Raw genomic sequence first — 22,575 nt, forward strand, 5'->3', positions numbered from 1 at the left:
TCCTACGTACATTTGCAAGCTGATTGAACTGGAGCTTTTCATGTAGCCAATGACATAAAGCCAAGTTTCAGTGAGAATGTAACAGACCACCCGAGCAGCAGATGGTACCGGGTTAGGGGACGTCTGCCAATGTGTGGCATCAGCTGATCTGCTGTAGGAACACAGTGTCTGTGGATAAAGCGATTGATTTGACTTTGGATACACTTTGCAATTATCTTTAATTGCTTTAAAGTAAAAATTCATAATCTCTACACAATCTTTGGTTTGTGTTTGTTATGTGAGTATAACCTAATTTATGTAACAAATACAGTCATCAGCTACACTTTGGGTGTGACTTGTCCTCCTTTAAAGTGTAAAGTTGTACTGTCTGAATAATCTTTGTTGATGTTGTCACTGGAAAGAAAAGCTAACTAGTCACAATGGATTAGATCTATAGCATTTTTATCTAATCTTTACAGATGCAAGGTTACTGGTCAGATCATTGTAATGAAATTAGTAGATGTTTTTTTTTGGACAGAGCCTCACTAAAGACATTGGGTTACCAAAGCGTAAACATAACTGTCGATGACCATACACATCTGAAACATAAAGGACGAAGTACGAGGTCTTCTAATTACTGTTCTTCAACTTGGAACAATGCGGCATGAATGTGGTAAACGGCACTGAAGTAGCTTTCAGAATGGAGGAGATCGGCAGTGTGAATGGCGTGCAGAAATGAATGGAAAGCTGCATCTCTCAACTTTGACCATGAGATACGGGGGTAACGTGGCGGACTTTCACCCTCTTTTATAACGTACTGCATCAACATCCACTGATAACTCCCAGAATTGTGTAACTGCTGGCATTTCTGAGTGCCAGTGCGGAATAAAAACTTTGAGATTAGACCAGACATGCGTGTCGTGGATGGAGTACATGACAACCTGCGCGATGCAGTGTCTGTTTCTGTCCTTTTAGAAGCTAAGCTGATAGCATTTGCAGAGACTATTACAGTGTAAGTCTGATAAGTCAGGAAACACATTTTCTTTGGGTGTGAAGGCAAAAGGAGTAACAAGGGGGGCCTGGTACTAAGAAATTAAATTAGGCTTCTTATTGTGATACTGATCCAGTGGAAAGTCTGTTATTTCCAAAGCGAATGTCTGTTTCATTTACTGCAGGATTACAAATGATTACATTATATTGCTAGATGCATACAAACATTAAGATTGCTTTGAAGGTGATCTGATTTCTTGAGTTTTTAAAGATTCTGCCTGCGTAATGCAGATCTTCAAAACTGTCACTTTCCTGCCATTTGTTTTGTTTTTTTAATCTGCTCGTATGTAACTAGTTAGGCCTGAAATTGAGCCAAGTTCATGCATTGTACAAAAATGGACACTTTCAATCAAAAATGCAGCTTTAATGTTTTTTTTAAATTAGAGTATGAATTAGTAGTTCAGCAGGTACAGTGATCGGCTAATGAAATATTTCCACACGTTTCATTTATTGAATCACAATGAGTGTTGAGGCATTGGAAACGGGAAACACGGTCAAAATACATAAATGTATGTGTCGTCTAAGCATCTAAAATATCAAGTATAATAGATTTAAAATCAAAAAGAAACCAATTAACAGAGGATGCCCTGTTACAATAAAATTTGCAATAAAATTACCGTGAGCCCCTGCACCTCAATGCAGTGCCGCTGCAGCAATTTAACGACCGTCGCACATTGCAGTCACTCTCGCTTGTCAGAAAATTTCATATAATTGCTAGTACAAAGTTAAAATAACCCACCATCACAATCAGACTCCAGTCGAGTGTGATCGATGACGAGGCATAATTCACCAGTTTCAATCCAAGGCTGAAAAGGGTTTGCAGCTTCTCTCCAGATACAGTGATGTCTGTGTGACTGCTGATGCCTCAGTATTGTGTGCATTCATTGCATCATCGACATTGTCTAATTTCCAAAGGTAATGCCAGTCATTTGCAGGAAATGTTAGCTGGAAATCCGGCCACGTTTGTGCGGAGGTGAGAGAAACCATGCAGTGCAAAAATAGTGCATAATCTTCTGACGGTGCTTTTCTGTTCGAGGGAGCGTGTGCAAGCCACTGCATATACTCTGATATGGCAAGTGCCTTCAACTGCATATACTCTGATATGGCAAGTGCCTTCAACTGCTTATACTCTGATATGGCAAGTGCCTTCAAGTAGTTTGAAAAGGGTTCAGGCATAACATGTATGAGTAAAGAAATACTACACAGGAAATACTGTACGTAACAAAGCATTCTCACTGGTATGGCAGTTGCCTTTGGCTATTGAAAAACTGAATATACAAAACATTCATATTTGCCCTGGCATATACATCTGCTGTGGGAGTTTTTCTATTATGACTTGAGAAAGAAATATTGATTTTTTTTTTTTCCATGTTAACGTATCAAGGAATGACACCAAATTGAAAGCGTTTGTAGCATTACAGCAAGACTGTAAAAATATACACAGGATAGGGCATCCCGAAAATTTTGTGGCTGTGAGTGAGAGGCTGCATCTTACAGACCAAAGAAGATGAGGACGACCGATAGGAGAGCCGCTGGCACCAGAGAGGAGACAGACGGTGCTGCAGGGAAGACAAACACAGTCACGAGCGGCTTCATCTCAAAAGCTCCTGAGATGATGATCATGGAGCATGACACAAATGGAGAGGATGTCATTCTTGGCCATCTGTGGAGGCTTGGTATAAGCTACTTAGGCTCTTGCCGTATCACAGCTAAATTAATTTCTTTTATAAGGAGACTGTTCAATCAGATTTAAGGTAGCAATGGCCAAATGAAGCTTCTGGAACCATTTGCTGTATTTTTTGACTCCACTAGATGGTGCTCTCTGTTCAAAAACAGGGCTCAAAGCATGCCCCAAAGCAAGCCAAGAGCACCATCTAGTGGAGTCAAAAAATACAGCAAATGGTTCCAGAAGCTTCATTTTTTTGACTCCACTAGATGGTGCTCTTGGTTTGCTTTGGGGCATGCTTTGAGCCCTGTTTTTGAACAGAGAGCACCATCTAGTGGGGTCAGAAAATACAGCATGTGGTTCATGCAGCTTCATTTGGCCATGACTAGTTAAAGCCTCCTAAACATGGGTACATGCCGTAGTGAAGATGACAGCAAGGGCTGTTGGCGCACTCGAACCTGTGGCAGCGGAAAGGCACTCCAAAGCTCGCAGGGAGTCCATGTAGGCCTGTCCCAGCCACTCATCGTGAGTCTTCTTCTCCCCCACTCCAGTTATTCTCACCGTGGAGTCCTTGAAGATGAGGTCACTGCCCAGGTAGTTGGAGGAGTCAAACATTTTGAAGCCAGTGCCTGTGTCGTCACCATAGAATCCCTATTAAAGGAATTAGGGTTTAAAGCTGAATATGGTCCATTGCACTAAGCTAACAAAGAAAATGTCTGAACAAGTACATAACAAGAATCAATAATAAATGTCTGAACTGTTCTGAGTTCAGTTATGAATATTGTACTGTACTTGGCATGATCTTTGTGATATAAAGTTTTAAGAAATTTTTAATGTTATGGTTTGATGTAGTGATGACCAAATGAAGCTTCACGAACCATCTGCTGTATTTTCTGACACCACTAGATGGTGCTCTTTATTCAAAAAAGGGCTCAATGCCTGCCCCAGTGCAAACCAAGAACGCCATCTTGTGGGGTCAAAAAATACAGACAATGGTTCATGAAGCTTCATTTGACGATCACTAGATTAGATAGCGTGAGCAGGTGGCATGCAAGAAGTTAATTCTCCATTCTGGCCAGCGTTGTCTTACTTGGGCTTTATCAAGGAGGCCAAAGATGGCATGGACGTTTGTGTCAGGCCGAACCATCAGGGCATGGGACGGAACCCGCGCCAGGTTGCAGTGGGCATAGCTCGCAACTTCTGCCCTTGACCCATGGGGACAAAGTAACTGAAAGCTTTTTGACTGCAAATCTATGGCCCAAGGTTCTGTGGAGTTCCCTGAAAGAAGACAGAAATGGGACATTACAGCAAATGCAGAGGGTCCAATGAACAATGGACCCTTTCTGTGCCACAGTGAACCATACAGGATGTTCACGGCAAGTCATAGACAAAAGAGTGAACAAATGAAAAACAGGTGATCAGAGGATCAGGTGATCGGGCATGGTCTGAGGGCCCCCTTTCTTGCAGAAGCCCACTACAGACAGACAGACATACTAGGGATGAAACAGTGTCTCTTAAACCGTGATACAGACTGAACCAAGAGATTTTTGAAGCATTGCATCTCAAATACACACAGTGCCTCGCAGGAACTTCCACGCTCTGGGACCTCTTTGCTGGTTTAGCAGTGTTACTGATGCCTCTTTGTCTAGTTAATACTTTATTTCAAAGTGACACAATAAGAAATATTAAAAGGCAAAATGAATGATTTGTCGGCAGATACACCTACCATCGGTGTTCTGCAAAACAGTGGAGTGCTTCACAAAGGCAACTTCTCCATCGTCTGCCACAAGGCACCTGCAAGGCAAGATGGGTCATCAAGAAACTCTGCAGTGACGTCATAAGGGTGTCAGATGAATGAGGCGTTTTCAGTGTTTTAATGATCAGCCGACGCGTGTGTTTTGCTTGGCAGGGCTGTCTGACACACGGCCTCACCTGAAGGCACCATTATACCCGTCATAACGGTCCTTGTCTTGGACACATTTGTTCTGCCCGTTGGCGTCCCCTATGCACTGCGCGCAGAGGTTACTGGGAAAGCCGTCCCGATCTGCTCCTGGGACACAGCTGGCCTTGAAGAACCCTCCAGCAGCTGCAGAAAACAGGGGCACCCACCTCCGTCTGTTAGCAGGAGAGACCAGCCCGCCGCCAGAACCCGCCGCTCTGATTGGTCCCGGGCCGCGAGGGTGAGAGAGTTGATGACAAGCCGCTACCTTGTGCCTCCTGGCATTTCTGAGGCCTTATGAGACCTTGCTCAATCAGGATTCCCACAGGAATGTTCCAGCCCGCGGTCCTCCCGTAGCCCGTGTGGCACGACGTCCTGCCCCGTAAGTCGCCGAGGCTGTAAATATCCGTGTTGGATTTCTTGATGACTGCTACAGCGTAGTAAATGCTGCCATCGTCGCCACCTGGAAACATGCAGGCCAAGCAGCCTTCAGACTGTCCCTTATTTTAGCACCGTGCCACTGGCATTTCAGCCGAGATGACTGGTTATGTCTCAGTAATGACAATGGCTGCCTTAAAATGTTGGGACATTATCAGGATGGGTATCGCTGTGAACTCAAGGGGGTGACTGATTTTGCAATTACATAATTTTGATCTAATGATGGTTAAGTTGTAGGACCAGTCAGGATCATCCCCCAGCAGTCTTTAGTCTCATAAGAACATAGAATAGGAGGCAAAATTTGCCCCTACAATTTGAATATTCAATAATAATGACACTTTATTAATCCACATGGGGAAACACTCTTCTTACCTAGTCCATGTCACACACAAGTAATAGCAAACTTGGCAGTGAAGGATCTCACTCAAGGGCCCACAAAAATAACTAACCTGGCACAAGTGAGATTTGAACCAGCAACCTTCTGATTATTAGCCCAGAGTTTTAGCCTGCTGAGCCATATGCTGCCCCCTTTTTCACTGAAAAATTATGACAGAAGTAGAGAAGCACCACATGAGGAAGCCAGGAATCCCGATTAGCTGAAGTTCTGTACCCGTGTAGCTCTCTCCAGCTGCAGGAACCAACCCATAAGTCTTCCCTGCCGTGTAGATCAAGCCCCCATCCAGCGTAATGATGTCAGCCTCCTTATTCTGTGCGACAGAGAAGGAAGCCGTCAGAGATGAAGAGGAAAAGCCAGAAAAACATCATACAGCAGCACAAGAGAAGCACAGACCACAGTGACCACAGGAGAATCGTTATGGAGCTCAGTGTCACACCTCCCGTGACACTCTTATCATTATTTACTATTATTCAGAGACAACAACCAGGGGATGGCATGGTGGTGCAGTGGTTAGCACTGCTGCCTCAGCTGTCTGGGACCAGGGTTCAAGCCCCTGCTGTGGCTGCTTGAGTGTTGTTCTTGTGTTCCCTCTGGATATTCTGGTTTTGTTGTTGTGTTCCCTCTGGGTATTCTGGTTTTGTTGTTGTTTTCCCTCTGGATATTCTGGTTTCCCCCACATGGTCAAAAAATGCTGAGGTATGAGACAGATGGTGTCCTATCCTGAGTTGCTCCCTGCCTTGTTCCCATAGACTCTGGACCCCCTATGATCTTGAATAAGCTAAGTGGTGATGGATGGATGGATGGATGGATAACTATCCTGTGGTTCTATTGGTAGAAACTAGGGCAGCATTTCTCTGAAACCATCCTCTCCCAGGAAGGTATAAGTACACCTCAGTTGTACAAAAATGTGTCTCAAAGAGTGTTTGTGTGCCTTAGAAAAAGGTACATAAGCAATTTACCTACTGTTAAAGAGTACAACTGGGGCTGAACCTTTAGGGTACAGCCCCAATCACAAGTAACTGCAACCTTCAAAGGTATGATAAACTCATTTTCCCAAGGTGGGATTCTTCTCTTTGGGTCACAGTGCAGATCATCCACTTTGGTCATCCACTCCTGGAGATGGGGGTTAGGGGCCTTGCTCAAGGGTCCACAGACATGTGGCCAAGACCAGGCTTGAACTAGCAACCTTCTGATCACGGGCACAGCACCTTAGCCTGCTGAGCTACTCACTGCCCCCAGCAGATACTGGCTTCATTGCAGGTACTATTTGGTATTTTTTTGTCTGACAGAAATTTGAGCACTTTGAGCGGGGAAGGCGGTGAGGCTCTACCTGTATCTTCTGCATGCAGTCTTCCCGAGACGTCCCCGAAATGCACTGAATCAGCGGGCTCAGTGACTTCATGTTAAATGCGGTGGCCATGTCCGCGCATTTCAGCAGCTCGCCATTGGATACCACACACCAGCGCAGGAATTGCGGCAGGTCTGTACATGCAGGTGCAGCAATGGTGCAATTAAGCTTAACGGAGTAACAAATGTGCACCATTCAGCACCAGACCGTAGATTTTTGCAGGCAAATAGATTTTACCCGAGACACCCAGAGAATGCTGTTTGCTGCAGCTTTTCAATGAATTAAATGACACGTAACTTCTTTTTAGTAAACTATTTGTTTGTTTGTTTGGCATTTAGGCTTTTTTTGTCTTTTATTTTAATGTATCTTTGGACCTTTGTAAAGGACTTTGAATCGCCATGCATTGGAATAAACTTGCTTTGCTGATTAAAGGCAAGAGCAGAAACGACTATGAGAAACTGGATTTCGGGCCAGTTGGGTCCAAGCAACTAGAGGAGATGAAACCAAAGACATCTGATTGGTTGGGCCCACCTCCTCTACAATCTGATTGGTTATCTCTCTGAAACAATCAATTTGCATTCTGCCCTCAGAACATTTTTGTGTAAGTAAAACTCCCAAGAGCTACAGGCTTTGGCGAGAAGCAGAGGTCCAGATCCACTGCACCAGCACTGCACCAGCACTGCACTGCCCAGTCTTTTTGTGGATGGAACAAACTGCCGTACTTTTCCCCCCATGACGTTCAGTCCAGGACTCCTGAGAGGGGATTACAGGAGATGCTGGTACCTGAGGTTTTGCAGTCCATTGCTTTAAGAGCGTTGTAGTAGCGCAGTCCCAACCAGGACCTATAGTCTTCGTTTTCGGCCGCGATAAAGTTTGTTGAATTGTCACTGAACATCAGGTCTGTGCCTCCGTAGGACTCAGATGAAAACATGTTGAAGTGTTTCTGCAGGAAACAACCAAAGTAGGGAATAATCACGTGAGCTATTGCAGCTAATGCTAACAAGCGTTTATTTTGTGTAATTCAATTTTCCAGTGCAAAAGAAAAGAGAGTTGGATTCGGTAACTATGGCAATTATTCCCAGCCCACAGTCTGTCAGTTTCCCCAGTTCATGGAGCGCAGCTGGTCCTGACAAGATTAACGGGGATATCAGCGACAAACTGGGCCGGCTGGGGGAGGTCGGGGCTTCGGCTTGGAAATGAAATGGAAGAAGGCAGAAGAGCAGCTTAAGGGCGGATCGAGAAACACGGTGGAAAAAGGGGGGAGCGGTGATGTTTGGTCGCTCTAATTGGATTTATTTCTTTCTTCTGTTTTAGGTGGATAATTGTGGTAATTTCCAATCTTCTACGGGAAAATAGTGAAGATTTGTTTTTATGAATTAAGCCTTGTTGCTTTGAAACATTACTGTGAGTAATTTGTATTCTACCCGCAAGATGGAACCTGCCACAGGTTTCTGTAATATATTGTATTTGTCTTTGTGGACAAAGTCTTTTGAAAGACAGTGTCATGGGACACTGTGGCACACAGTACACAAGGTACCCATAATGAGAGAGCATATATGAACACATGGCAAAGCACCTTGCAACCCCACACAGCACGTCCACCTGGGAATCCTGACTTTAATTCTGCTTGTAAAAAGTCTGTCATTTTCATTTTCTTGCCAAGCATTTCACCCGTCCCTTGCTGAAGGGGACCCTTGGATGGTGAGTGTCACTAAGTAGAATAACCGTGTTGCCGCCATCACGCTCTCGTGCAGCCACTCACTGTTCCTTCTCGGAGCATGTTGAAAAGCAGCGCGCTGGGAATTTCAGTGCGGACCGCCACGCCACGCCACGGCACCCGGACGAGGTTGCACCTCCTGAACTCCTTCACCTCAGCCCGCCTCCCATCCGGACACAGCAGTTCAAAGTCCTCCGACGTCAGATTCTGGGCCCACGGGATGGGATTCTTCCCTAAAGCAAAGCCGGTAAAGCCATTGGTTACAGACGGTCACTGCGGAAGAGGGGGTAAAGGCAGGTCTGTGTAGAGGGGGTAAAGGCAGGTCTGTGTAGAGGGGGTAAAGGCAGATCTGTGTAGTGGGGGTAAAGGCAGGTCTGTGTAGTGGGGGTAAAGGCAGGTCTGTGTAGAGGGGGCAGGCCTACCATCGGTGTTGTCCATGACTGTGGTGTGTTTGACAAAGGCAACATCACCGGCGTCTTCGGCCAGACACCTATGGAGAGCACAAACCCATAAAGGAAGAAACGCTATTGGCCAAGCAGGTTTGTACATTGTGCTGGACACTCAGCTTAGCATATCATCACACATCATCATACTGGTGAAAGGTACATCTACAGGAAATATTATGCAGATACACAAGCAGTGTGAGCAGCCGCAAACAACGGCAGCTTGCAAAAGCAAAACGAATCGGGACGGTAACAGTAACACACCTTGGTGCTCAAACTCGGCGCCATCTTGAAAGAATTTTGCACAAACACAATATGGAGATTATGCAAAATAATATTCCGTAAGGAAATAAAACATAAGAAAATGAGGAAAAACCTGACTTAGAAGACAGCTGCCTGACATCCCGATTTCCCCAATTTTGTTGACCAGACAGATCAGACTCAAAATTAAGCTTCTGAGATGTTGAACCCAGAAATGTTCCACTCTGCAGTCAGATACTGACAGGATCTGAGCAGCCATGACCCTGAACTTTACACGTTATTAATGACCACGAAATGGATTTAGTCATAATCAGGGTCTTTACTTCTGGCTTGGGCTTGCATTTAAATATGGGAAAATTCGAAATCTGGTAGGAAAGTTGATGTTAATGAAGAGGAGCGATGGAAGGTGCTTCATGGATGAAAGCTGCGCTCTCCATTTCAGTGACGGACACGGACAGTGGGAGGATTCCATTACCTGAAAGCACCTTCGTATGAGAAGTATCTCTCCTGGCTGCTGTTTGCACACTTGTCCTGTCCTGCCTCATTTCCGACACACAGCTGACACAGGGCAGGCGGGTCCCCGGCCTCGTTAGCGCCTGGAATACAGCTAGCGGAGAAGAAATCTGCCACACCTTCAGGAGACAGAAACAAACCGGGCTGCTCATCACTCACGAGCATTCAGCTGCCCGTCGGACAAACTGCAGATGGTAAATACTCACAGTACGTATAAACATCGTTATTGCCTCACAATTTCCAATCCAAAGTACATTCCTCACATATTTTCACGAGACACTATTTTGAGCTTATCACAAAAGCCTTTTAAAAATGCCAATTTACATTGTGAATATTTTTAAAGCCTTTATTTACACAAGTAATATTTTACACAAATGAACGACTTTGATTTGAATGCAGTAGCTTCTGTTAATGTACACGTTAAATATGCGCGTGCGCACGAGAGGCTTGGTCTCGTGTGACTGGTTGCCGGGGTAACAGACGGCACCTTGTGAGATGTTACAGCCCATGACAGACATTCTGCCGCTGTCGATGAGGTAGCCGAGGGCCATGTCCCAGCCGGCGGTGCGCCGCTTGCCCGTGTGACAGGATCTCCTCCCCTTCAGGCTCTTTATGCTGATGGCTTTGTCGCTCTTTTTCACGACTGCCACGGCATAGTAGGCTGTTCCCTCCCCTGCAAGGGGACCGGAGGCATGACTTAGCTGGGGCTCCTGAGGCAGCAAAGAGACTCTCCTGCACTACTGCTCAGCCCCGGAAATAACACCACAAGCCCACTGCATAACACCTTCACTAGGGATGTAAGATTTGCAAGGTTTTGGAGACATTTATTTAACGTTCTCGTTGCATGCTTATTCAGTACACTTCTGGAACTTTTCACCTTCGAAATTATTCACATATCTGAAAAATAAAGATATTTTCCAAAATATAAAATATTTCAACTTGTAAGAAAGGAAAAAAGGTATAGCATACAACCTTGCAGTGACGTCCAGTGATTATAACACAGGGTTTTCATATTGCCTTTGTGTCACTAACACAAATATATCTCACGACACTGTAAAATGACAGTGTGGAGCAGAGAAATGTATGGAGATCCAAACCTGGCCAGCAATGGATATTGTAGCTGTGTGCTGAGGTTCAGAACTATGCACAATATTTGCTAAATTTCAACACTATGAAACAAAGTGGGAGAAACTTAATCTTAATAAGCAGATGCTATAAATTGACAATGCGATTCATTGTTTAGCTAATGCACTGACTTAGTAAAACATTTAGAATATAAGACAAATATTACACAAATGGGTTCACTGATGGAAGAGCAATTTAATGCAAGAACAGTTTTAAGATAAAAACAAGAAGCATTACCATCTCTTTGCGACTCTCCGGCAGCAATTTTGAAGGCTGAGTGCTTCCCAATAGAATAAATTTCTTTCGCTTTTAAGGAAAAGGCATCAGCTTCGTTTTTCTATGTTGAAAATGTAAGTGCATTTTGGGAAAAAAACAGGATTGCTATGGTGAATTGTTAAGAACGAACGATCCACTTTTTAACACAAAGGACGCTGATGATAGTACGATGTCGCAATTAATGATTACAAAAAATATATCTTAAACAAATGTTTGTGAACAAACTCGACCCTTAAAATAACCTCCAATCCTCACAAAAAGTTAATGTCATGGTATTATCATTAACAACCAATGTTATCGTATTGCACTGGATTCTACTTTCACTGTTTGTATATTTTGTGCGTGATACATGTATGATCATATAGGCCTACATTTGGTATATGTTCTTAGTATTTGAGCAGTATATTATTTTATACTATGGTACTTTGTTCTCATACCATATTATTCTTTTACGTCCCATGGTATTTATTTCCAACCTGAATTGGTACTATGGTATTTATTACTCAGTCATTATTGCCAAGAGGCACGTGTAATATACTTCCCTTACAAATAAGTAACTGTATGGTAAGCAGAGGTCTACGATCGTTTTAGGTGTACGGTTTTCATTGATGATGAAAATTGTTCAATTAAACCAAATAATATTAACATCAATACTTTTAACATAACTCATATTTTACAAGTCAGCTACAGCATGAAAGCTATATATGTATTTAGGTAAATATACGGTGATTTAGATAAAAACGCCATTGTCATAAGTGTCGCTTTTTCTACAGGACACTGGAGTTATTTCTGCTCAGTACGGTGCACTGGAGCATCGTGAACGCGCCCGCCCTCTCGGCGGTGGAAACTTACCGTGAGTTTGCGCGCACATTCCTCCGCCGAACTGCTGAGGACGCACCGCAGCGACGGACTGATGGACGCGCCGCGGAAGGCATTCGCCATATCCTCACACTTTCTCATTTCTTGTGGTGAAACTGTGCACCATCTCACACTGCTCTGGCCGCAGACTTTTTACAGAAGCATTTACAAATGTATCAAATGCCACCGCACACCCAATAAAGTGATGATTAAGAAAACTTAACAAAATACAATAATTCCCTTGGTCATTTCAGTTTTCGTAGTAGTAAGACTGTAATCGTTATCTTTATTCTAGTAGGTCTAAATAAGTTCTGATGTAAAACAATAAATATATAAAAATTATATTCAAATATTTTATTGTGAGAGACATGATCAAATATCACACGTTTGTGCAAAAAGAGACATGCTTTAAAATAAACGCTTATGTGGATGAACTCACCGCTTTGTAGGATTAGAGCCCCGCTGAGCAGAATCCACGCGCCCATGTTTACGGCGGGGCAAAGGCGCGCGCCGCCCTGCCACCTTTCCATTTATACAAACGCGACACCGGCAGCTGTAAAGTCAAGTTCAAGTACAAGGCGCAAATTCAGCATAGTGGCGCAACAAACATCGTGGATGTTAGTTTTACGGCGCTACTGTGTTTCTTGTCGCCCTCTGAAAAAGTTTACTGCAACTCTGTCCCCTCACCTGACGAAGAGACGTCTCAGCGCTGGCCCTTATCCAGAGCCGTGACAGAGAGGTCTTTCATGCTTATTGAACAGACTCCACCTTACTAAATACTCAGAGCAGGACTTTTCCATTTCTGCCCTACTACGCAACCACCCGAAAACGGGAAAGGAGGCCGTTTAAGTCTCCTACGGACTTCTCGTTTGCTGGAATTACTGATCTATAAAGGGGAACATTTATTCAACAATGTGGGATGGTTTTCTTAGTTTTATTTAGTTTTATGTAGGATGTTGATGTTTGTTCAGTTTATAACTAATTCTATCACAACACTAGATAGTAGGCATTGCTTCATTCAGGGAGATTCACCTCAGTAAATCAGACTTTATGTGAAGAATAAAGAATTGCATGTTTATATTACTTCCACATGCCCTCTGTTTCAGAGGTCAAATTTCATCACAGGAAACAGTTATCGGTATGATAACCTTGAGAACAGTGCAGCTAGCTGACCCTAAAGGGCCATCTGGGAATTACAGTATGTAGGATGTAGGCCTTCTCATACAGCGGGATGTCGCTACAGCGAATCGCGTTTGATTGTACCAGAGGCAGGCAACCCTGATCCAGGAGTGCTGGGATCCAGCAGGTTTTCCATCCTATACCTGCTTTCTGATGAACCACACCTGATCTCAGGCAGACAGTAACTCATCAGGTAGGATGGAGAACCTGCTGGGTCCCAGCACTCCTGGATCAGGGTTTCCTACACCTGGTTCATGCAGTTATGCAATTTAACTGTGTTGTAAAAAACTTCACTTGACATCAAATTGCAAAATATTACAATCCATTATATTAAAATGATTTGACATATTCTTTTTGGGTAGATTCAAATAAGAATTAAGACAAACTAAAGGTCATTACTGTACATGCATCATTTAGACTGCAGAACTCCCCCCCCCCCCCCCCACTGGAGCCAAAAGAAAGATGCTGACCATACTGCATAGTATGAGAAAGTTTTTATTAACTGTTCTCCTCTTTTGACAAATGGAATGAATCCGTTGGTAAGTTGCTTATACCGTCCAGCTGTAAATTAAGTTACAGTCGTGATGAGGTGGTACAGAAGCAGTCATGGAACAATCCTCTCCATGGCCCGCGAGCGCGAAAGAGCTCCCCCTGGTGGAGGCTTGAAGGCTGGCGTTAGAGCGCGCATCTTCGGACTTCCTGCTCCGAGACCAAACGTCAGAGCCACAGGAGAGGAGTCCATGAGGAGCTTTAAGGTATAACTACAATCCCAGGTGAAAACACACAACTTTTTTGTTTGTTTTGTACAATAGCCAATTGCATTAAAACCATGCACATCACATAAAAAACTGAATTCACGTGGTCAGGAAAAAAGAGGAGAACCTGCCGTAATAGTTACTTTATTTGCCAGCTGATTTATACCAAATACTGTTTTACTTTTACCACTTGGGCTCCATTGGGCCTGAACTTTTCCTTATTTCAACTTTATGCATGGAAAATAAGCAACAAAGGTGGTGGTGGTAAACGTAAAGGAAAATATATTCATATTTATTTCATAATATATATTTACACATATATATTCATATATGTCTGACAATGTAAAGAAAATAATTCCCATAACTGTTGCATTTAAAGTTCAATATAGACCTTTATTATAACAAAATAGGCAGTTTACTGAGTGTTAAATATACGTTAGAATCTCAGTGTACAATAAATCCTCATGGTTTTTGCATTGCTGTTTTGCATCCTACTTTATTATTCTATATATCAGCTTTTAAAACAACCATTACGTTTCTGTGTGACTACATCAAAGGAACCCTTAAGAGCACCTAAACACGATGGAAACCGCCGATGTCGCCTCGCGACGTTAGCAGGTAATGATTCTGTTGCCTGTCAGGAGCCAGCAACAGTCTGACACTGACGCCTTGCCTGCATTTTACCAACTTCATGCCAATTAACGACCAATAGAAAAAACAAGAACAGAACAGCTGCCAGATCTCTGTTGACAAGCAAATGCATACGGATCAAGACCAGGAAGAAGAAATTTTAAAAAAAGCTACACGTTAAAGCAATTCAGACAAAGCTTTAAAAAAGGAACAGCGACAAAAGAATAAAATTACAAGAAAACAGGATTGTTCAGAAGTGTTAAAGCTATAATGTGCAAAGTTTTGCGTTATGTATTTTATTCTATATTATTACGAAAACAAAGCTTAAAAAAAAAAACATACAATGTACTCGTTTTTGTTTTTTTGCAGAAAGTCACCGCCCTTAAACATTAAGGAAGTGTACCATAAGCCCCTCCCCTTTGTAGATGCCGGCCAGGAAATACCCCCGGCACCTTAGCAAGAAACAGGGATGGTCCAAACCGGAGCTCCGAACGCCAGTCTTCAAGAGATATTTAGCAGGCAGGTCAGAAAACCGGGCCATGACGAAATTTCACGATGCCTTTGACACGGGTATGTGAGAAAGGCGGATTCTGAAGCTCGGGTTAGCGTACCATCTAACAGAACAGGCCGGCGCAGGTCGGCTAAAAAAATAAATTAAAATCATTAGAAATGTAAAAAGTAAAAAAAACAAAACCCAAAACAAATAAGAACCAGTTAGTGTGTGAGCCTGTTCACAACTTCTCCTTGGCTGGGACCCATATGTAGGGGCCAGACTGTTCCTCGATGATCTGCTTGACCTGGGTGTAAATCTCCTCCAGTGTAATCCCTTGTATGATGGCTGAAACAGAGATACCAAGCGGTGCTGACCAAGTATGCTGGATGACAGAAAACCCTCTTTAATCACGCACTGAACGACGAGGACTGCTGCTAGACTTGCTGACAGAGTGAACATAAGAACTATACAAACGAGAGGAGGCCATTCGGCCCATCGAGCTCGCTTGGGGAGAACTTAACTAATAGCTCAGAGTTGTTAAAATCTTATCTAGCTCTGATTTAAAGGAACCCAAGGATTCAGCTTGCACTACGTTATCAGGAAGACTATTCCATACTCTAACTACACGCTGTGTAAAGAAGTGCTTCCTTAAATCCAGTTTGAAATGTTCTCCCGCTAATTTCCACCTATGAATATAATGGTCCTGGCCTGGATCCTCTGTAACACTTGTTTCAGTCTTAAGAATGGAAGCTGTATTCTGCATAAATAAGTACTCTGAGGTTACTGTCTGCTGGAGCAATCAAATAGCTGGACAATGAAACCAATGATTACACCTAGATGTGCAATATTGAAACTGAATGTTTATTTAATGACTTGTCTGTTGGGGACGGTGTGTTATATCAGCACACTGACTAGGACGACCTAGCAGACATTCTGGAAAGCAGAATGTGACGGGGGACTTGTAGCAGAGGCGGAGCCTGACCTTATACTATGTGGGGGGGGGGGGGGTTACAAAAGACCTAATGATTTTACTGGGGTAGCAACTGGATAATATTTTGCCAACCCAGGGCTGGGGAGGGGGTCCCTTGGTGCATTTTGCTTGGTGGTGTCTGGAATGGGCAGCTCTGGTTTACAGAATTAAATGTGCCAGATTCCATTTTTTGGATAGGGGCCTCCCACTCACCTGTGAAATGCTCGGTGAACTCCTGCTCCAGTTTGACGGCCCGTTCGAAGGTCTTCCTGCCCTGCTCCTCCGTCATCCGCTTGTTCATCTCCCTGGATGGAGACAGAGCAGGGAAACGTTAGCTGCGTATCTGACACTGTGTTCATGCCGCTCTCCATTCACTCACGCCACCATGGTGACATTATCAGCACCTATCAGCAGCGGCTGCTGGCCAGAAAAATCAGATAAGAAAGGGGAAAATATATTCGACAATATTATAAGTGTTTTTTTTTGCAAAGAAGAGGGAAAATGTGTTTTTAAATGACCATAAAATTATACTAACGAGTTATCTCAAAATTACTTGTTTCATAATTTACAAATTGCTTAGTGCCACTATGGAGCAGCCGGCCCTGATACCTGGGGTAGTTACATCAGGCATAGTGGGAGAGATTAACCCAGAAAAGAGTCTGACTCACAGAATATTCTCCACAGACTTGGGTTTAATGAAAATGGCGATGGGGTACAGCTGGGCCGTCTGCAGCCGCTTGATGGCGTTGCCGGAAACATCCAGAATGCAGTGCTTCCCCTGAGAACAAAAAATAAATAAAACACAAAGTGCAGCGTTGACACATTTCCATTATAGGTACAGCGATGTTTACATGCATGCCATCCATCATAAGCATTACAAATGAGGTTTTATCATGCGTCTGTATGTCGGCGTACTCAGTGGTGGAGGAAGTACTCAAACAATACACTTAAGTATTAAACAATACACTTAAAGTAGAAATGTAAAATGGTAAAAATGTACTCCAGTAAAAGCTGAAGTACCCCATTGGCCTTTGTACTTAACCAAAAGTGAGTACTTGCTTGTAAATATACTTAAAGTATTAAAGTAAAAGTACTTGAACTCGTAGTCCTTGATGCATCGGGATAACATGCCATTAACACTTGTCACAACATTATCGACACACTATTTACGATTCACCGATAAGTCAGCATGAGCACGAACATCCGAGGATCCCTGTCATTCCAGAGCCACCTTCCATAATGAATCTAATGAATCAAGAAGGTGTTGCATGTAGTACAAACTATATAGCAATCTCTGCAACCGGAAAAAAACGTCACGCCCAAGGATTTCATCTGGCTTTTATATATATATAAAAAAAAAAGTTTCTAAGAGCCGACAGGACTCTAAACCTCTGACGCCTACTCCCTGCTTCAAGTCACGGGGCTTTACTTTGACAAGAAAAGCTTTGAAATCTCGGCATTACCTGTCCATTTACTACCTTTCCCTGTTGGCATCTGATTTAAAAAAGCCGTCACTGCAAAATGCAACGCAATGCTCCGGGGAAACGCAGTGGAGTAGAAAGTATAAATATTCGCTGTAAAATGTAGTAAAGTAAAAGTCAAAACTATTCACGGCTAAGTTTACTTAAGTAAAGTACAGATATGTGAAAAATGTACTTAAGTACAATAACGAAGTAATTGTACTTTGTTACTTTGCACCACTGGACATACTCAGTGTTTACAAACAGCACTGTACTAAGAAGGTGATGATCCATTTTCTGTGCTCTCTCCATCAAAGCCTCGTATAAGGAAGGGCAGGGTCAGGTCAGGAACTGCAAACGGCATGATGAGCTGGGGGAGACTCACCTTCACTGCCACCTCCCTCACCGACTGAATGCTGGTGCCGTACAGGTGGTTGTTGTACTGGCCAGCCTCGATAAACTTGTGGTCCTGAATGTCCTTCTCCATCTGCTCTCGTGACGTGACAAAATGATAGTCCCTGCCGTCCACCTCGTAGTCACGCTTCGGCCTGGTGGTGTCTGAAATGGGCAGGGTTGGTCAGAACTGGACACTGAAGTCAGACGCGATACGATAATGACATTCATGCACAAGTAGTGAACAAAATATGCTAACAAAGAAAAGCTGCATTCTGCATCCTGGGCATTTTTCCCAAAACCTCCTCTCTGTCTGTTTCAGTCACTGTCTGTCTGTTTCTGTGTGTCTGTCTGTCTATCTGCCAGTCTGTCTAAACCACGAGCCTCACCCAACCGCGCAGCTCATCTTAGACCTGCCCAGTGCCCATAAAGCTGCAACCAATGACCTGCTGCACCTGTCGATCACGCGTCCCTTCTAACTGTGACTCGTGAATGAGTCCCCTGGCTACTTAGACTCCTATCAGAAGTGCAGACTGTAGCCCTCATATGAAAGTGCACTGTCTTCCCAGGAGACGTACCTACACATGCTTGACGCCGTGACACACTGCACTACAGCATGTGTGTCCCCTTCCAGGGTCTGACTGTCACTGATACTGCACACATAAGAGCACTGCACTTCCAACACAATAGTTATGGGTTTGAATCCCAGCGAGCACACATAAACATAAATTACAACCCTTCCCTCTACTGTAAGTCCCTTGGATAAAAGCGCCAGATGAATGCACATGTGATGTCATACTCACGAGGCACACAGGAGCCGAATTTGTCAGGAAACTCCGAGATCAAGTCGTCGTTGATTCTGTCTTTCATAGGTCCCAGGACTATCACTGGACGAGTGTAGTTCACTGGAAGACGAGGAAAACATTGAAGTTTATGTAACGGTTAAAATAGTCTTAAACCATTTAAGCTTTTAAACCAAACGCTGCAGCAGTTTACAGTTCAATTCAAGCCACATCCGCATGCCAACATGAGTTGAGTTTATCCGGACAGAGACCGAGCTGTCAGCTGAGTCCTGATCTCACCTTCTCGCTGACAGACCGCCTCATACGTCAGGACGTACTCTTCCACTCCACCTGGCAGACGAGTGAGCACAGGAGCTCGTTACAAAAGTGAGAAGTGTGTCTCATTTTGGAGTGGGCCAGTGTGATGTTTACTAGTGAGAATACCTTCTGTTGTGTCACTATCATGTGTGTCTCACAAAGGTCGATACGTTATTTCGAGGCTTCCCACCAGGAAGGTAAAGTCAATCTGAGCAAACAGCCTAATTAAAAACTGCTCCAAAGGCATTTTCCTTTCTTAAAAATGTCCATAAATAGTGTCATCAACAGCCTGACCTTGGAAATATACTGAGGTGTGTCATGCATCTCTTCCAAGCCTTTTATTAAATCAGTGCATGGTCTTACATCAGAGAATACAAACACAGTCTACGTGTTTTGCTCCTTAAGACATATCACAGAAAATGCAGACAAATTAAGTGACTGGACCCAGGACTGACAACGAGGTAAAAGGACAGGATTCATGGGAAGGCGGGAGGGCAGTAAAATGGTGCACACACTTACGGTAACTACTTTCACTATCACTGGCATTAGAGGTTACATGCTCTGAAATGATAACAAAAACAGCATGAGCACAGACACAGAAAGCAGTTTGCAGGTCACAGCCGATGCGTGCAAAATAAAAGACACCAGCAGGGGTTGCCAGTGAGCGCTTGTGAAACGCTTGTGCTTTACTCACTGTCGCTGGTGAATAAAGCGCAAGCGTCAGCCATTCTAAACCCGCTGAACACCAGATTAAATTTAGATTGGTCCTTGAATGAAATATGATACAGATCTTTGCTGTAGCTTCATGAATTCTGAATATATTTTGGAAAAGAAAGTGCAGCGAATGCATTAAAAATGACACACAAATATTAATGTCTGTATCAGGGTGAATATGGGATCGTTTCAGTTATAGTCTATGGGAATTGCTCTAAATAAATAAGGCTAAAAAGTGACCTTATTTTGATTTAAAAAGGGGACTGGTCACGCAGCTGCCCCTCAGTTATTCGGAAGCAAGGCTACGGAAGTGACCACAGAACCCTTTAGCTGTTAACACCTAAGCAACATTAACCGGCACGATAACAGGGACCCAAGCCAGACAGTGGCACAGGGTTTCAGTGAGGAGCCGCTATTCCAGAAACAGCGTATTTACTCTCTGACTGCATTTCCTGATAAGCTGCTCAGTTTAGTAATTTAAAACCATTTAAAAATGGCCAGGCGGGGCAGAATCCACGTGTTATGTGTGTCGCCGTTTAGATGGTGAACTTTAATTCCCTGATTGAGCCCCAGGTTATAGATGTCACACAGTGCACTGCATTACATTGCAGTTACTGAGTGTGCTTTGTGTGGCATCACACTGCAGTGTTTCTGTCACTATAACTGCCAAGCAGTGTTACCAGAAAATGTTGCCAGTCTCTTCAGTCGCACCCAAGATGCTGTAAAAACACAAACCCCCCCTAACACCAGACCAACGACACAGCAGGAGCTATCAGGAGGAGGGAGAGCTTGAGAACCAGGAACCCCAAGAGCGAGCTGCCGTGCGTTATGAAGGACACCGCAGGGAAATGATGACCTGATGTACTACAGATGGAGCGCACCAGATGGAGGGGAGGTTAAAGCCCCTTCAACGAAGAGGAAATAAAAAACAAAAAAACCAAAGATGATGACGAGGGCAGGAATGGGGCAGACCGGGGGCCGAAGGGGTGCTGCGGAGGGCAGACTGACTTACTCAGGCCTTTCGATCCCATGTCGTCTGGGATCTCCTGTGAGGGAGGGGTCGCCGTGAGCAAGCGAGCAGGAGAAACAACCACAGAAGAATCATCATTACAGGAGGATACTAGGGGTCTGTAGCTGGAGCGGACCGTGAGGCTGAGGGGCCGGGAACCCACACACAGCCCCCCCCAACCTGGGGAGCCCAGGCCCTGACCGGGCGACGCGGAAGCCGGGCCTGAACACCTCGGGGGCTGACCACTCCTACGTCTGACCAGGCTACTTACGGTCAAGGTCACTGGTTTCCTGCTCGCTCGGGTCCTTGTTCTTGTAGAAAGGGAACTTTCGGGAAAAGAGGTTCTTTTTACGCTTTTCATTGATTGACTGCTGAGGAAGAGAAGGGGGGGCGAAACACAAAGGGGGGAGGGGATCTAAAACGACGTGAACGAAAAAGCAGAGGCCCAGAGACCCCGTCACTGACAGTGTGAGCACCGGAAATGCACAGGTGTGACTAACGCTGCCAGCGCACTGCCAGCGCACTGCCAGCACACTGCCAGCACAAGGAACATGGCAGTGGCACTGCTGCCAATTTTGAGTACCCAGGTAAAAAAAAATGTTTATTGTATTTTAACGCTCATGAGAGTTTTATGGACACAAAGATGTTCTGAGGGCAGAACGAAAAATGACGGTGGGTCCAAACAATTAGTGGAGGTGAGACTAACCAATCAGATGTCTTGGTCCCACCCCTCGTTGCCTGGACCCACATCCTCTACAATCTGATTGGTTATCTCCCTGAACGCGTCATTTTTTGTTCTGCCCTCAGAACAGTTTTGTGTAAGTAAAACTCCTGTGAATGCATAGTAACGCAGACACTGGGGTCTTTTAAAATGTTTCGGTCAAAAATGCTCAAAATGTCAGTGATGTATAGAATAAACCTTGACACCCCAAAATCAAAACTTTAGAATGAGCAGGAAAAATGAAATGAAAAATGAAAGAAAAAAAACATGAAGGAGAGAAGACCAAAGCCAAGAAGAGGTGGAGCGAGCAAGGGGGGCGGGGAGGGGGGGTTGTCAGTCAGGAGGCTGTCTCCAGGACAGAGCATTATGGGATGCCGGCTACCTACATCATTCATGCACAGCTTTTAAGGAGTTATTTACTTCGAATGCAAAGTTGAATGGGGGTGGATTTTGTGTCCAATAAAAAAAAATTCAAGTTTTTTGAATGGTGCATTAAGGACATCCAAAAAACTATCCAAATCTGATTAACCCCCCCACTCAAAAGCGTCTGCAAGCGTCTGAGAATCGTGAGAAACCAAGAGGGACATGGCAGACGTTCCAGAGCGGACAGACATGACCCAGAGATGCGCATGTTCAGCTGCGTGGGGCGTGAGTCTCCTGCACACCCAGCTCTAAAAGGCTCATTGACATGGGCGAGAACTGACATCCTGGCCTGACGGAGTGAGGAAAAAGCGTTGCTGAGATTCAGAACAAGCAGCAAGACTGCACCTCCGCCCGGGGGCTTAATGGGCTTTTCAGTAGCCCCTGCTTCTAGTAGCAGCTTATGCAGATACTTTAAGAGCACCTTGAAAATGGCCTGAAGTGCTGCTGCCTGGAGAACCTTTTAAGCAGAGCTGGCATGAAAGGGGCCCTGCGCAGCCATCAACCCGGATTAACGTCAGTGACCGTCACACCGCAGAGCCTGCGCAGACGCAGTGAACATCTGTCAGGCGGCTGGATGCCGGGAACATGCTCACAGAACGAACAGCGCAGGCAGGAGGAGACGGGGTCAGAAAGGAGGAGCGGGAGAAAGCAAAGAGGAGACGGAGGAGTGCGGATAAAGAGCAGTCCGGGATCAATGGCAAGCGCGGCTGCCCTTTGA

At 44.4% G+C, this 22,575-nt stretch overlaps 2 protein-coding genes across 22 annotated transcripts in view; both read right to left on the reverse strand.

Moving 5' to 3' along the window:
- Positions 1-1,372: 1,372 nt before the first annotated feature.
- Positions 1,373-12,815, reverse strand: meltf (melanotransferrin). 3 transcript variants are annotated; one of them, XR_011982636.1, is made up of 18 exons: positions 12,698-12,815; positions 12,450-12,563; positions 12,005-12,159; positions 11,114-11,213; positions 10,239-10,424; positions 9,714-9,870; positions 8,957-9,024; positions 8,580-8,767; positions 7,601-7,760; positions 6,800-6,951; positions 5,683-5,779; positions 4,903-5,097; positions 4,628-4,781; positions 4,422-4,489; positions 3,786-3,973; positions 3,154-3,346; positions 2,176-2,588; positions 1,373-2,142 (listed from the first exon to the last, which is right to left on the reverse strand). XR_011982636.1 is itself a non-coding variant. In XM_023843798.2 (17 exons), the coding sequence occupies exons 2-17, from the start codon at positions 12,538-12,540 to the stop codon at positions 2,521-2,523; spliced, it is 2,220 nt and encodes a 739-aa protein (XP_023699566.2). In that variant the 5' UTR covers positions 12,541-12,563; positions 12,698-12,815; the 3' UTR covers positions 1,373-2,520. The 3 variants fall into 3 exon arrangements, 1 of the variants encoding a protein (XP_023699566.2); XR_011982635.1 differs by having other exon boundaries at positions 1,373-2,109; positions 2,143-2,588; XM_023843798.2 differs by having other exon boundaries at positions 1,373-2,588.
- Positions 12,816-13,668: 853 nt separating this feature from the next.
- Positions 13,669-22,575, reverse strand: part of LOC111860396 (disks large homolog 1-like) — a 135,736-nt gene continuing 126,829 nt past the window's right edge. For 11 of the 19 annotated variants that reach the window (XM_072699497.1, XM_072699495.1, XM_072699491.1 and 8 more), the window contains 8 exons: positions 20,985-21,084; positions 19,510-19,551; positions 18,973-19,023; positions 18,694-18,795; positions 17,883-18,055; positions 16,706-16,815; positions 16,251-16,342; positions 13,669-15,412 (listed from right to left, as the gene is read on the reverse strand). In XM_072699497.1, the coding sequence (XP_072555598.1) occupies positions 15,306-15,412; positions 16,251-16,342; positions 16,706-16,815; positions 17,883-18,055; positions 18,694-18,795; positions 18,973-19,023; positions 19,510-19,551; positions 20,985-21,084 (777 nt within the window). In that variant the 3' untranslated portion in view covers positions 13,669-15,305. Of the gene's footprint in view, positions 15,413-16,250; positions 16,343-16,705; positions 16,816-17,882; positions 18,056-18,693; positions 18,796-18,972; positions 19,024-19,509; positions 19,552-20,716; positions 20,751-20,984; positions 21,085-22,575 lie in introns of all 19 variants that reach the window. The other 8 variants (XM_072699493.1, XM_072699494.1, XM_072699507.1 and 5 more) reach the window with 3 other exon arrangements.

The sequence above is a fragment of the Paramormyrops kingsleyae genome, chromosome 15 (genome assembly GCF_048594095.1).
Source record: "Paramormyrops kingsleyae isolate MSU_618 chromosome 15, PKINGS_0.4, whole genome shotgun sequence".
In the NCBI taxonomy this organism is placed as follows: Eukaryota; Metazoa; Chordata; class Actinopteri; order Osteoglossiformes; family Mormyridae; genus Paramormyrops; species Paramormyrops kingsleyae.

Excerpts from the sequence above, each read along its gene's own strand:
- meltf (XM_023843798.2), bottom strand. The coding sequence starts at position 12,540 with ATGGAAAGGTGGCAGGGCGGCGCGCGCCTTTGCCCCGCCGTAAACATG. Across the intron at positions 12,160-12,449 it reads GGCTCTAATCCTACAAAGCG|TCTGCGGCCAGAGCAGTGTG; the intron begins GTGAGTTCATCC and ends TTCTGTAAAAAG. Across the intron at positions 9,025-9,713 it reads TCATACGAAGGTGCTTTCAG|GTGTCTGGCCGAAGACGCCG; the intron begins GTAATGGAATCC and ends TGCTCTCCATAG.